The 15,931-nt window shown below is 43.9% G+C and overlaps 1 protein-coding gene across 2 annotated transcripts in view; it reads left to right on the plus strand.

The window, feature by feature from the left end:
• LOC137421165 (inactive tyrosine-protein kinase PEAK1) overlaps positions 1 to 15,931 on the plus strand; it is a 53,205-nt gene that overhangs the window by 22,292 nt on the left and 14,982 nt on the right. For both annotated transcript variants that reach the window (XR_013622401.1, XM_068106947.2), the window contains exons 3-4: positions 2,081 to 5,118; positions 13,052 to 13,200. Coding sequence is in view for 1 of the 2 variants with exons in the window: in XM_068106947.2 (XP_067963048.1) it covers positions 2,120 to 5,118; positions 13,052 to 13,200 (3,148 nt within the window). In the remaining variant the exon portion in view is untranslated. The remainder of the gene's footprint in view (positions 1 to 2,080; positions 5,119 to 13,051; positions 13,201 to 15,931) is intronic.

Raw genomic sequence — 15,931 nt, forward strand, 5'->3', positions numbered from 1 at the left:
CTTCGCCTTGAAGGTTATAGAGACATTGAGGAGGTTCTTTCCATGTACTGGGAACAGTGAGTTCGATTACTTTAACAGATGGTACCATCCTACGATATTGATTGTATGGTGGCTGGCTATCATGGTTGTATCATTATTCCTGTGTGATTTTTAATATATTATTTTTGTTGATAACCATTGGTGTGGTTTCGATCTTGATTTTGACACGGAGTAATATATTTCTTTTCTGCCGTGGCTCCTCCCGGGGTTCAGGGGTATACCGAGACCAGGGGGTCGGGGAGGAGCACGTAACACAAGTCCTGCAAGCTATGGTATGAATGCCATATCAGCATGGCAGCCACCGACGCTGGTTCCACCTTTGCATCGACGGTTCCGGCCACCAATCGTACAGCAACGAGCATTCTATTCAATCCACGAGGGATGAAACCTTCCCCTTTCCTGTTTGGTCCTGCTGTGTATGAAACTGCTTCCTCCTTGTAATACACACAGGAGTACACGGATTAAAGTGCATAGCTTGCATGTAAACTGTCTGGCCTATTCAACATGATATAAATTTGGAGAAAAAGGTGTTCAAAGTTTCAGGTTGCCATTTAGAATCCCATTCTTGCTTCCATTGAATAGAATGCATTGAACAAAGCACCATCATCGAATGTTTTGTTCCGAACTGCAGCTGACAACAAAAGCTTACTTTGGTGCACTTAACGCAACTTGTCGGGGCTCACAGGTGACCCAAACTCTTGATTGTTATTTTTGCAGAAAGTTTAGCTGCTCCTTTTCAGGGACTTCTCAAATCTGCACCCACTCTTTTCAGTCTACGAACTTGGCGATCTTCACATGTTTAAGCTGCAACAAAGGGGAAAAATTGGGGTCTGACGTGGGGGGCGGGGGGGGGGGGGAGGTGACCTGGCTGGCAGTTCTTCATCCACTTCTATGGCATTGAAAAGATTGGCTGGGCCTAATCTGGTAGTGCATGTACAATGGTTGATTATACCTGGTGGAATAGGCCACAAAGGGCTAATTATATACATTTAATGTAGTCGAGCAAGAAAATGAAAATATGATCGGTAGTTGTTCACCTGAGAGTGTCAAAACGAACGAATACGGTGCACAACTGATACGGTGCACAACTGATACGGTGCGAAACTGATACAGTGCACAACTGATGCAGTGCATAACTGATACAGTGCATAACTGATACAGTGCACAACTGATGCAGTGCACAACTGATGCAGTGCGCAACTGATACAGTGCACAACTGATGCAGTGCATAACTGATACAGTGCATAACTGATACAGTGCACAGCTGATGCAGTGCATAACTGATACAGTGCATAACTGATACAGTGCGCAACTGATACAGTGCACAACTGATACGGTGCGCAACTGATACAGTGCACAACTGATGCAGTGCATAACTGATACAGTGCATAACTGATACAGTGCATAACTGATACAGTGCATAACTGATACAGTGCACAACTGATGCAGTGCACAACTGATGCAGTGCACAACTGATGCAGTGCACAACTGATACAGTGCACAACTGATACAGTGCACCACTGATACAGTGCACCACTGATGCAGTGCACAACTGATGCAGTGCACAACTGATACAGTGCACCACTGATGCAGTGCACAACTGATACAGTGCACCACTGATGCAGTGCACAACTGATTGGATACCCAGAAACTCCAGGATGCATGCATTTTTCCAGTTACCCCCTCCTGGTGAATTAACCCATGCTTATTGTGTCCATTTATTGACCCACTATCAGTTCTTTGCCATTTTACCTCCACCTTTCTCTTCCATGAGGCTCAATATTTTGTTGTATCAAAATATAAACAACAAAAAAAACACGACTTCCAATTATGCTATGAATGGAGTTGCTCTTACAATTTGTGAGAAGAGAGGAATATATTTACTTGTTTTATGTTGTTTTTAAATACGCTGCTGGCAAGAACCAGTAAGTGCTGTAAAATACTTGCGTTTTGTAAGCAATGACTTTTTTGACATAAGCCTGTCATGTTATCAAATTTCTGAGAATATGCTCTTTTTTTCTCATTTGATTTATTTCCACAGGTGATCTCAAGCATGAAGTGAAACGACTTGGTGGCAGAGATGTCTGTCTGCCGTTCATTTACCGAGCATGCCTGGAAACCTGAGGCTTGCAAGAACTGTTTTAAGCCCAAGGCACAGCATGCTTTGGGTGCCGTTTTTGAATTGCCATCCCATATTATGCCAGACGACCCTCCGGTTGGCAAGAGCAACAACAGTCGTTCCAGCATGGTCCTGGATGACCACGGAGCCTTGACTTCAGCCATGAACGTCGAGGCAAAGATGTGGGCATTCTCAAAGCCTGATGTTTCTTGTGAAGCCCGACTGCCTTCCATTGGCAAGCCCACGATCGCAGTGAGACCCACACTGATGAATTTAGAAGGGAAAACGGCAGCAGCAGGGGGAGGAGGAGCAGGGGGAGCAGGAGAACGAGGAGAAGGAGAAGGAAGAAATGGAAGTGCCAGTGGAGTTGAGGAAAAGGATGAAGTTTTCACGAGTAAAACATGCTTCGGTATGGAACATCCCGGATATAACAATCGGTTCGATAAAATTCACCCTCATGAGCCAGTACCTGCAGAAGCGTTGTTGGCCAGGAGCAAACATTGTGCTCACTTTGCTGGAGGAAACGTCAAAAGGCATATTGATTCCCATCAACCTATAATATCCCAATATATGGAAGAGTGCTGGAACAATCGACCATGCAGGTTTGCGACAGAAGAGGCCCAGTTAAGGGTATACGATCACAGGGCTTTGCTTGTCCCTGATGATCAACTTTCTGGAAACTTAGCACAAACTATTGATCCCCAAAGAGCATGTAATTCCATCTCCGATCCTAGCAGTCCCAGTTTGGTGAGTCACTCTCCCCAAGCAGTGTGCTCCCGGAGCAATGAGGCTTCTGCTTCATCGGAGGGCTGGCAGCAAGATTATGGGAGCATTCCTATGCCTATGAATACCTCACAGCTTGAGCTTCTGGATATCGAGCGGCAAGAGTCCCCAGAGCAAGATGGTGTGGGAGTCAAAAAGTGGAATACTGTTCCTTTGGGTAGAAAGTCAATGGAGAGAGTATCTGTGTTTAACTACGATGACAGCTATGATGAGATATTGGAATGTGATATGATTCAACCCTTGGAGAGAATGTACTCGGACTATAGTCTCGAGGCCCCCAAAAGCTCAGAGCCACTGTCTGATTGTTCATCGGAAAGTTCTAAGGGTGAACAAGGAGACCCGTACAGTCAACCTCATGATGCTGTGATAATGGACCCCCCAGCCTATGAAGCGCAGAGTACTAAGCCTCAAATACGAACCCAGAAGGACATGGAGCACGATGTCGATCCTGACTATGCGAGCATAAGTGATGGGGAGATTGTAGAAAGTTCCTGGCAAGAGATCGACGTGCCTGATGACAAGCCAGAGACACAGAAGGTGGTCCTCACAATCCATTTGGAAGGTTGCAGCCGGAAGCTGACTGTAGAGGATGGGGGAAGTGCAAATGGACTTGGTGCTGTTGATCAAGAATTTAAGCCATACCGTGTGGTTCGTTCGGAGCCTGTTGGAGCATGCAAGCCATACACAGTAGTTGATGTGTCTGCTGTATTGTCTGAGAATAAGGCAAATCTTGGTGCTTTTAAACCTGCCCCGACACCTGCTTCACCGACTGCTAAATCTCCTGGAAGGTTTTATCATGAAATGTGGAAAGCATGCACCCTGAACCCACAGTTTGAAGCTGCCAGCCCTCTGAGGAACACTCAGGTTGCAACAGATGAGGATAGTTCACTTGTATGTTCAGCAAAAGTGTCTCCTAAACCTGGCGGATTGACTCCTGAGCCATGTGAGATGAAGTTCAATAGTTACAACAATGCAGGTATGCCTCCTTTTCCTATAATTCTCCATGACGAGCCGTATTATGCTCAGAGCAGTAAGCGAAAGGCCGTTAAAGTTCCAATAGTCATTAACCCTGGGGCTTATGATAACCTCTCTTGTTATGAGAGTTTTATTGGGCCAGGACACATATTGATAAAGCGTGACAAGGGCAAACACTGTGCAAGCCAATATTTTGATAAAGTGACCTCTGGTCAAAAACAAAGGCAACAACAAGATGGTCTCACAGTTGCAATGAAAGATACTGGGGATTCTTCATTGAAAGAGGTGGGTGCATTGAAACACGTTTCAGGTCCAACCATTGATGGAAGACCTCGCGCCATTGAAGGTGGTTTCCCCGCATCCGCACAAGGTGTGGGTCATGCTTTAAATGGGCAGAAAGAGATTTCCTGTAAGTCTTCGGTGCTGGTGCCTTCCAGGATGACCCAACAGCTCGTATGTTCCGTCTCTAATTTACCTTCTCCCACTGATCAGCCTGTAAGGTCCAAGTCTTTTAACTTCCCCACATCCAAGCATCAAAATCTTTCGGTCTCGGACGACGAGAAAGATGCCAGAGGAGATCAAAATACTAGCAAGGTGGCAACTATTAGGGAAAGAATTGAAGCTCTTTCACTTGTTTTAGGATCGCAGTCGTCCCACCTTTTCAATCAAAGGAAGCAAGAACAAAGCTCTTGTGCCAGCACTCCTTCTCCTACATCTACACGACAGCCGAGCAGCAAAATTAAGTTTCCAGCACAGCCAATTGCTTCTGCAAAAGACAATGCAGCAACCCAGAATGAATTGCCTTCACCTTTATCCAAATCCAAGGCCCGTCGCAAGATCTCTCTGAAAAACTTATTCAAATGGTGGAGGGTGGAAGAGGATACTGTGAAAGCAAAAAGCCCAGGACGGCAGACTTCTTGTAGCAAGGCGGCACTGCTTGAAAGTGAAGAATCAAGTTTGCCAACAGAGGTGTGTCCCACAGGGTTTCCTAAGCAACCTCGATGTAAAGAGGGACAAAATGCGATTGCCTGCAGAGGACGGTCTCGTTTTGGTCCTGGACCCGTGCATCCGGGCTCAGAAAACGCGAAGGAAGAAACCTCGGATGGAGTTATGCACCGGCAGGAAGATGTCGTTAAAAGGAAGCCATTGACTGTTATGAGTGATATGAAAGATAGGAGCAACTTTCCTGCTGAATCATTGGGGTAAGAAAAAACATCTTTCTGATTTAATTGTTTTTTATTCCTGATTATAGTTTCCCACCCTCCTTCCCCACATGCAATTGTTTTTTTGTTTTTTTTCCATTCAGCCAGCCACACACTGGAGAAATTTGTCTTTGAAAATCCCTGGTGATTCGCAACAATGTAACTGGGCATTGGTCAAGTCCTCTCTTGTTATCCTTACCAATTAGCATATGTCACACAATGCTCGAATACCTTTCACCTGAGCCACGCCCAGTGATCGGTGCTGGGTCGGACATTCCGAGCAAATCGCCAACGATTGTAGTGGGACCTTATGCCGCCCTTGTGTCAGGTGTTCTCCATTCTCCAGATTTGGATGCTTTGTTGGCCACTTTTATTTTTTAAATCAGTGAATTTTAGATACTACAATAGAAAATGAATGGCATGTCGGTAGTAGGAGAATTTATTTTTCCGCCTGGCCTAATTACTCCCTCCGCTACAGTGGTCCTGTGAAGAGATTTCCTTGTTTCAGGACTGGGTAAAGCTTCTGCCAGTTCTTCCTCTTCTTCTATTTTTTTTTGAAACCCTTTACAAATTAGTCGCTTTCAGCCTTGTTTTAGGGTGAACTTCAAAAATTATTTTAAAAAAAAAATTCTCTTAGCGATTGTGTTAATAGTTTTTGAATAATCACCCGGGATTCACATGGACAACTTGCCAAAGTGTGTGGCTGGCTGGATTAAGCGAGGGAAAAAGATAACTTGGCCCAGTTTATATTGTTTTTTTTAAATTCTTCCCTTTTTGATAGGACAATTGTATTTGGAACTTTGCTTGCTTTGTAAAGTTTTAAAGTCACTTAGGAGAAAAAGTAAGAAAGAGAATTTAAAAAATAGTTGATTTTGATCGATTCAGGCCTTGGATCCCTTTCTTTAACTTGCAAACTTTTATTTTCCTTCTGTAATTGAAGAACAGTTTCCTCGAGTGTTACCAATGGTCAAATGGCCAATTGTCAATTTTAATAAATATTTTACAAACTTTTACTTTACCATTTTGAATGCACATTGGCTTTGGACCCTATTATAAATTTTCAGTAAAGTTTGTTTTTGTTTCGATTTTTGTATTTGTCACCATTATTAACATGCATTCCATTTCTATTTGTCGTATCCTGATTTCAATGGAATTCCTCTTTTCTTATTTCTGGTCTGACCTAATTTGGTCTCCTATCCTGTATTGCACTGTCTATTCATGGCATCACCTGATTTTTGCAGCTCCCGGAAGTACGGTCCATTCCCAGGTGTTCTTTGCTTAGCTGGTTTTCTTGTTTAAATTGTATCCCTCTGTCTATAATCATCTATGTTATCAATTTCCCTTTTTAATCCTTTATCATCACAGAAATCCATGGCTTTAATTTCTGAAAGAAGTCCATGGTCTATGTACACTTCCTCTTCGTCTGACCATTTATAAAGAGTGAAAACCACAAAACAAAGGAAGTAGCACATGTTCTTTTCGACATAAAAGCTGCACTTGTTATCATTCCTGAAAATAAAAGGATCTACCCTGAAGCCATGTGAAATGAGATTCATTTTTGTGATGATTTGAGTTCCAGAGATGCTGAGAAAGTAAAAATTAAAAAAAAAGTTTTCCGATATAATTATATATATACGTATTTAATTAAATATTATAATGTGTGAGAGAACAATTCCAGCAGACAACACCTCCAACAAAAGCTGCCGAGTTTGTTGCGGGGTCCATCCCAGAACCTTGTTACCTTGCCACGTCCATGTTGCAGAACCTATTTATATAGGCCTCATCACCCATTGATCCTGTTTAAGCCTGCTGTCCAAAGATCTCCTTATCTTGCCTATGGTTTTCTCCTGTGAATTCCGAGCATGTGCACCATGGATGCACTACCATACAGCTCCTTCCATGGCATTTTGTCCTACAATCTCATTAAGAGACATCTACCTCCTCTTCGTCTGACCGGCCGTCTGACCGATCCGGCCGTAAAACATTGCTTCAAAAAAGGGGACCAAAAAAACAACAACTACCACGGTCCCCGAAAAGGCCAACCCCCGCTTTGCGGGGAAAAATGGCCTCTAAACGGTGGTTACCTGGTAGTGCATAAAAACTGCTACTTGCCATAAATCCCTGCAGTACGCATTGTTCTGCCATTGCATTCTGACACACCGCTCGAAAATAAGTAAAGACTGAATTTGGCATGACCACGTGGTCGATCCACTCATGTAAGCTGCCGCTGAGTACGTCGGAGGCTAGAAATTGTGTATCAGGTGGTATGGTATACCTGCAGGCCATGTTTGTATGATCGATCATCCAGTACCTGCTTCTTCCTTCTCGCAGGTTGAACAATCTGTCATTTTGCTCTTCCAAGAGGCTTGACTTTTTACTTAAAGAAATAAAAATACCTGAAAGGTAGTCATTAGCTGCAATAACCCCTGTCACGTGGTTCCTTCCTTTATGTCCCCCTAACCTGAAACAGGTAGATATTCTCTACATTATCAACTTAAATAGTTTTTTTAAAGAAAATAATCTGGGAGATGTTTAATAATAAAGATATTTGGTGGCACACTCATGACAACATTTCCTCAAGTGGAACTAAAAGAGGATGTTTGTAAACATTTTCACCGATGATGAAACATGATACGATAGTCAGAGTTTGGTGTTTGTTAAACAATGGAAGTGTGTGCCATACATAGGTAGTGCGGCTTAGTTCATACACACAATCTCCCTTCACGAAGAAGTACGAGAGTGAATTTGTACCTACGAATATTCACAAAATGCACAACAGAACATGATATTTTGCAAAAGTTGCAGAAGGTCCTTATCAGCATCTTCAACAACTTGTACTGTAATTCAGAAATAGGGGGCAGAAGTCCGATACGTTCAGACCAAATGGACTGTAGGAGGTAAAGAAGACCACCTGAATATGATGTTGTGGAAAGGGGCATGAAAGTTTCCTATAGGGGGAGGTGGAGACCAATCGAAATGAAAATAGACAAATAGGACCACTGGACCTGTAGCTTATCTGGGCCCTGGCCTAATGATGTAACCTGAATTTGGTAGCGTTTTGACTGGTGGGTTTGCAGAACAGGATTTTTGAAGGAATTTACTATGTCAGCCATTTTGCTCACACCCGGTCAGGTGACCGGAACGAGATTTGCATTCCCTGTTACCAGTCAGGAGCGGAACCTTGCTGCCAAATTTCACCCGGATGCGCCCAGAGGTTTGGCTGGAAAAGTAAAAAAAGGTGACGGAAGGACAGACAGACAGATGGATGGACGGACGGAAGGTGCGTGGTGACAATTCTTTATCTGGAATTTAATTCCAGATAAGCTAAAAATTCTAATTCCGGCATCAATTGATAACCCATTGCATTAACAGAGAAAAACCCAAAAACACAGAAAGAGTTAAAATGAGCAATAGATAATATAGATGTAAACGAGAACAGCACTCGATAGAGCGCATACCTCCGCCAGGCTGAACAGTTTACGTTTTATATCCACCTCTACCACTGATAGGCCAGAGCTACATCCAGACCTGAACCAAAATCGAATCGGCTTGTTCTTGTCACCCACCCAACTCATCCACCAAGTCTCGTCCGAATTGGTCCACATCTTTTTGAGATATCATGCTCACAAACAGATAAACCTGGGTGAAAATTAACCTCCGCGCACCTTCGGTCACAGAGGTAATTGATCGCATCCACGGTAAGGTAGAGTAAAGTGAAAAATATCAATAACATTGTTTTCCCTCACTCTGAATGGTTCTGGTTGAGGCTTATGGGAAATATTTTACTGTTATGGAGAATATCAGTTGAAGAAACCCAAAATGGAGCTAGTTGAGCACAGCCTTATTTAAGGCCTAGGTAGACCTACTGCTACAGACTTTTTAAAACACCTGCGGAAATCTGGATTACTCTGATGAGCTACGGATGAGCTACGGTTCAATGGCATGGGGGTACGGGATAGGGGGTGGCAGGGGGATGACTAGTTGTGGGGAAAGTGGAAGGGGGTGGTTGGAGGGTGTGGGGGGGGGGGGGGGGAGGGGGGGAGAACTGAGTGAATATATTATATATATACTAGTGAGGTCACCCGTGGGAATCCCATGGGCATGGGCGTGTGTGACATTTCGACATCTTGATTTAGATGCTGCACATTAAATTTTACAAAATGGTTACTGGCAATTCATCAGATCCAGAAATGGTGCAATGAACACAATTTATTTATTAATTTGTAATGAACACAATTTATTAATTGTAATGAACACATTTTATTTATTTCACATAATATGTGACCCCTCACACCTCTCCAATGCCACTCCTCCTCACACTCCTCTCCAATACCTCCTAACACTCCTCTCCAATACCTCCTCACACTCCTCTCCAATACCTCCTCACACTCCTCTCCAATACCTCCTCACACTCCTCTCCAATACCTCCTCACATTCCTCTCCAATACCTCCTCACACTCCTCTCCAATACATCCTCACACTCCTCTCCAATACCTCCTCACACTCCTCTCCAATACCTCCTCACACTCCTCTCCAATACCTCCTCACACTCCTCTCCAATACCTCCTCACACTCCTCTCCAATACCTCCTCACACTCCTCTCCAATACCTCCTCACACTCCTCTCCAATACCTCCTCACACTCCTCTCCAATACCTCCTCACACACCTCTCCAATACCTCCTCACACTCCTCTCCAACCCCTCACACTCCTCGCCAACCCCTCACACTCCTCGCCAACCCCTCACACTCCTCTCCAACCCCTCACACTCCTCTCCAACCCCTCACACTCCTCTCCAACCCCTCACACTCCTCTCCAACCCCTCACACTCCTCTCCAACCCCTCACACTCCTCTCCAACCCCTCACACTCATCTCCAGCCCCTCACACTCCTCTCCAATCATTCACACTCCTCTCCAATCATTCACACTCCTCTCCAATCCCTCACACTCCTCTCCAATCCCTCACACTCCTCTCCAATCCCTCACACTCCTCTCCAATCCCTCACACTCCTCTCCAATCCCTCACACTCCTCTCCAATCCCTCACACTCCTCTCCAATCCCTCACACTCCTCTCAAATCCCTCACACTCCTCTCCAATCCCTCACACTCCTCTCAAATCCCTCACACTCCTCTCAAATCCCTCACACTCCTCTCCAATTCCTCATACTCCCCTCCAATCGCACCTCACTCGCCTCTCCAATCGCTCCTCACTCGCCTCTCCAATCGCTCCTCACTCGCCTCTCCAATCGCTCCTCACTCGCCTCTCCAATTGGCCCTCACTCTCCAACCCCTCGCTCCTCTCCAACCCCTCGCTCCTCTCCAACACCTCCTCACACTCCTCTCCAACACCGCCTCACTCTCCTCTCCAACACCTCCTCACACTCCTCTCCAATACCTCCTCACACTCCTCTCCAATACCTCCTCACACTCCTCTCCAATACCTCCTCACACTCCTCTCCAATCGCTCCTCACTCGCCTCTCCAATCGCACCTCAATCGCCTCTCCAATCACTCCTCACTCTCCTCTCCAATCACTCCTCACTCTCCTCTCCAATCGCTCCTCACTCGCCTCTCCAATCGCTCCTCACTCGCCTCTCCAATCGCTCCTCACTCGTCTCTCCAATCGCTCCTCACTCGCCTCTCCAATCGCTCCTCACTCGCCTCTCCAATCGCTCCTCACTCTCCCCTCCAATCGGCTTTTTCCCGTCTCGTTTCTCTCGTTTTTCTCCCGTCTAATTCTTTTTCTTGCTGCATCATGGTCAAATTTGCATTGACGTTCGTCGACGGACTCGTTCACCCATCTCATTCGTTTTCTTGCTGCATCCTGTTCAAGTTTGCGTTCTTCATCGATCGTCTCATTCATTTTGGAAATGGAAGTTTCCACGCAACGCATGAATTGTCACGATCCTCAAGAGGAAGTGTCTCGTAATCATCAAATGGCAAGTAAATTACATTGTGAAAATTAAAGATTTCAAATAAACCTATTTAAAGTGTATGCGCACAAAACTAATTTAAAAAACGAAGAAATATCTCTCGGTAATTTCCTGAAACATATTTTAGTTTTTACTTCCGGATAATAATGTTGAATGAAATAAGAATGAAGAAATATATGTCGTTTTGTGACGACTGTCATCAAAAGTAAAAGTTATATATCTAAATGGAAAAGAAAAAGCGAATTTTTAATAGATGTCGACATTTTCCCCGACTGTTATTTTAGGCGGTGTATTTTCGTGTATCATCGTGGCGCGATTTTTAAAAATATATCTCTGCATTTTCCCGTGTGTGCGTGAATGTTCTCAATTATTTGTGACACCGAGTCTAAAACCATCGATAAAAATTAAATCAGATGATGAATTCGAGATAAAATCGTGAGGGTGACTCAATGAATGGGCTTTATTTTACAGGCCTTTGAGAAATCATTTCGTTCTATAAACGGAAACTTTCATGGGATTCCCTGCCCGTTTTTTTCAACCGAGTCTAAAACTATCTTAGCGACTGTTAAAAATGAAATGATATATCGAATTAGAGTTTAAATAAACCTGTGTGAGAGAGAAAGACAGCACGGGCCTAACTAAACAGGCCTCAAAGCTATTCGAGTTAATAAAATGGTGGATATTTGTTTACATCAAGACTCTCCAAGAATGGGTGGAGCTACTCTGTAAACGGAGTAAGCCACACCCCCGGACAGATAGACAGACAGACAGAATCGCCGTAGCCTATTATAATATAGATATATTTAATCCATGTGCACATTTGGCTCTGTTTTGATATTCAAATTTCCCCCTCTTTTTTTTTTTCTTCATTTACAAAACCTTGGCTCATGGAACAGCAAGTTGATAGAGGATAAAAGGGGCAATGAACTAACAATGGGGCCAAAGGTGGACACAACAAGCAAGGGAATGAATGAACAAGAAAAGAGGAGAGGGAGAGAGTTGGGGAGGAAACGGTAACCTGGAAGTTAAGGTTGGGTTCGGTAGGGCTAATGGGGGTATAAAAGATACGTGTGTGATGACATGAAATGGTAGTGATCTGACAGGATTTATTATTTATATATTTTTTGGTGACATCAGTCATTTTAATTTTTCAACAGTTCAACTAAGTATGTAAATTAATAGCATTTTTATAGCAATAATTTTGCTTTGAGAAGCTTTCGTGGAGAAGTTTGCCCAATATTGTTGCCCAAGTCCATGTGTTCGGAATTTTCTTATTCAAATGTGTCCTTGACTGCCACGTAGTACTGGTGCATAGAAAGGGAAATGTACATATTGGGCCGGACCAGAAATCTTTTTGTTGCTCAAAGTATTTTTGATTTCATGCATCTTTTCTCACCTGAATGCGACAATAGCGGTGGATCTGATACCTCAGAAAGCAGGGAAGCTCAATTTTTAGATGATGATGAAACACGTTCGTGCTGGAATCAGAGGGGAGAACTTTAGTCAAAATGTAATTATATTGGTCTTGACTCCACTCGGATGTTCGCAACTTGCATAAATAGCTTTCCTATAATTGTTGTCTTGTTTGTTTAACTTGTTTTCCTCAATATTATTTATACGTAGGCCTACCAGTTTGAGACTCAATATTTCATGACAATTACAGCAGGTACTATGTTAGATGGGCCTTCGACTTTGTGCAAATGCAACACAATAGCAGAATAGGTAGGCACCAGACTTTTTTTGACCACCAAACTAATTTTGAGCACCATGATTTATTAGTTAAACGATTACGGGAAGCCTGCCTCGCTCCATATCTTTTCACAACCACAGCCGCAAGTTGGAAACCGAGTGATTATGTGTGGAATTATTAAGACGGACAAGCCTTGTGCTGGTGGGAAAGCCTCATGCAATTGCAGACGATGGTTTGCAGATTCCCCGGAGTAAGATTGTGACACTAATACCTGGAACTGTGGTCATTCCTACCCCTGTATGTGTTTAAGTGCTCTGGCTGTAAAAGCTTCCCTCAAGGAAGGAGGTGAGGCTGTTGCTGGCTTGGCTGAGCGTGCAGACAAGACGTTGCCATCTCCATCTGGCTCGCATCAAAGGAAGAGCGTTGGCTTCCCATCTCCGGTTGCTCTTGGAAATCTGGGTGAGCGCACAACAACCATAACTTCTTACGAGTGAGAAAAATATTACACTGAGGGAACTATTTCCTTTATATTGCTCAAGTAGATTTATGTTGTTGCATTTTTTGAATGTTGACTCTCATGTAAAGTTTTCATTGACGTGTTATTGTGGGAGTAAGAAGGAAGATTCGGGGGTGGTTTTGTTTATCGCCTTTTCAAAAATGTCCGTTGGATCGTCATGAAAAGGCTCGAAATCTGATGAGAGTTTTGTCAGATCTCATGAGAGACTTTTTAGGACCAATTCCGAGCCCCGTCATCCATACTGATCCCTGTCCACCATATGGCAATGGCCGGCCATGACACAGTTTGATAACAGATATGTGGCTTGTCTGAAAACTACAATATAATTCCACTCGGTTTCTTGCCAGAGTTGTGACCAATGGCATCAAAGGATGTCGAGGAAATGGGTGTCATTATGGTGTACTAATTTGGGATGACTTACCTTCCAAGGTAACATTTGATGTCCCATTTTCGGATTTAGTTTATCGTTTATGTTCCTTCTGGTATGCAGCACAAGGCCCGGACTGGCACTACCTGTTTGATACATTGTATGTACATTAATGCATCCTTTCGTTGTTGTTATTTTGGTGCTGAAGGGGGTCTGACTCCCCCATGATGCAGTCTACCTTCAGGATCATCACGTGGCATCCTCCCAGTTTGATTTAGGAAATCAGATTCATGTGTACCAGTTCAATGACCTTGCATGGGTGCCTTGGGGCCACCACAGGTATGATAGTTACCAATGCGTCTACTGAGAGTTTCCATCTCTTTCATCTTTTGTGTATGTTAATTTTCTTTTTACGACAATGGGTTGCTGGCTCACCGCCCAACTCCAAACTTACAACTTTCTTTTCTGGAAAAGTTGCTAAAATGAACCTATAGAGCCCTCTCTATGCTACTTATCACATTCAATACTATTGAAACCATAGCTATAAGATTTGAGGTCAGAGTTACCTTCTCCTAGGTGGATTGCCAAACAAATCTCGAGTCCCAGACTAGACTTTTAAGGTGGTTTTTGTTCGACTGGTATCCTCGTCATTAGATATGTTTTGGCATTTCCTGAGGCCACCCCTGTCTCTATGGATGTTCCGTCACATCCTGAATGTAAGTAGCATAATTTTCGTCCGGGATCACTTGTCCTATATTCACGGCTAACCTGTATATCAACAGGCCTTTCTCCCCAGATGGGAAAAAAGAAATGCCTCTGAAATGAAATAAGTGGTCCAGTGCATCTGCGTGTGGTTTTGCATGTCAGAGGCCGCAGCGTCCTCCTTGTGTTCTGCTGTGTGTGGGAAGGAGCATGCTATTCGTCACTTTAGGGAGGCATCATGGGGGATCAGTGATGGCAGATAGCCATCATAGACTCACCTCACTTTCTTCAACTGATGCCCAATCCTCTGACAAATTCAGCAAATATGTTAACCCTTGCCTCATTTTGTCCACCAAAGCTATTTTACGAGCTACCCACCTCCAAGCATTTGTAACAGAACACCCTCCCCTGTCCGCCCCATCCCCCATCATGGTGGGAAAAAAATGTGAGAGGGCTTCCGCTGCGCCATTACAAATGGATTTGATCATTTGGTGGATGACGAATCGGATCCACTCAATATCATAAAGGCCAGGAAGGGATCCAGAGAGTCCATCAAGGCAGCAGCATTGGCCAAATAACCTTTAAGAGAATACAAAGTGCTTGTACTGAGTCCCGTCACAAAGGTGGAGCCGCAGAGTCAGTTTGCTACCAAATCAGTTATTTATTTATTTATTTATTTATTTTTTGCCTCCTTCAAAACTTTTATTTTATTTCAATTTATTTACATATTTGAAGACTGTAGAACACAAATTGCCTTGTATGCACTTCCAAAAACCTTCAGTTTAGTTGAAGTTGGGCAAAATGTTATGCCGTCCCGACCAACCAAATTTGCGATGTGCTTTGAGCAGTGACTGTGACTCCACCTCATGATGGCATCAGCCCACGGGTCCTACATTCCTGTTCTGCCACTCTATCTCACCCTCTCTCTTTCTCTTCATCCTCTCTTTTGCTCAAGGTCATCTACCATCAGTTTGGAAATTACCAACTTTACCGCTTTACATAAAAAATGTGCAAAAACAGATCCTAGCAACTATAGACCAATCGGCCTTCTCCCAATTATCAGCAAGGTCAAGGAATCGATCATTGCTTCGGATATGAAATCTTTCCTCTAATCCAATGGCTTGATCTCGGATCATCAATTTGGATTCAGACCTGGTCACTCTACTCTGGACATGCTGCTTCTGCTGTCTCAACAATGGATGGAGGTCCTCAATGCCAAACAGGAAATCAGAGCTGTCTCCCTTGACATATCACGTGCCTTTGATACGGTCTGGCACCCCGCTCTGCTCTCCAAACTCGCCTCCCATGGTATTCATGAAAACCTCCATGCATGGCTTGCAAACTTCCTTTCTGGTCGCAATCAACGTGTGGCCCTGAATGGAATTCTCTCATCTCCTCTTCCTGTTCAGGCTGGAGTTCCTCAAGGTAGTGTTCTGGGCCCTGTGCTTTTTCTGGTCTTCATTAATGATCTCTCCGACTCTCTGGAAAATCCTCTCTATCTCTTTGCTGATGACTCCACTCTCTACCACTCTGTACCTCATCCCTCAGATCGGCAGGCAGCAGCCTCCTCACTCTCTGCAGACCTGGACAAAATCACAGACTGG

The sequence above is a fragment of the Myxine glutinosa genome, chromosome 2 (assembly GCF_964187855.1).
Source record: "Myxine glutinosa chromosome 2, kmMyxGlut1.1, whole genome shotgun sequence".
Classification (NCBI taxonomy): domain Eukaryota; kingdom Metazoa; phylum Chordata; class Myxini; order Myxiniformes; family Myxinidae; genus Myxine; species Myxine glutinosa.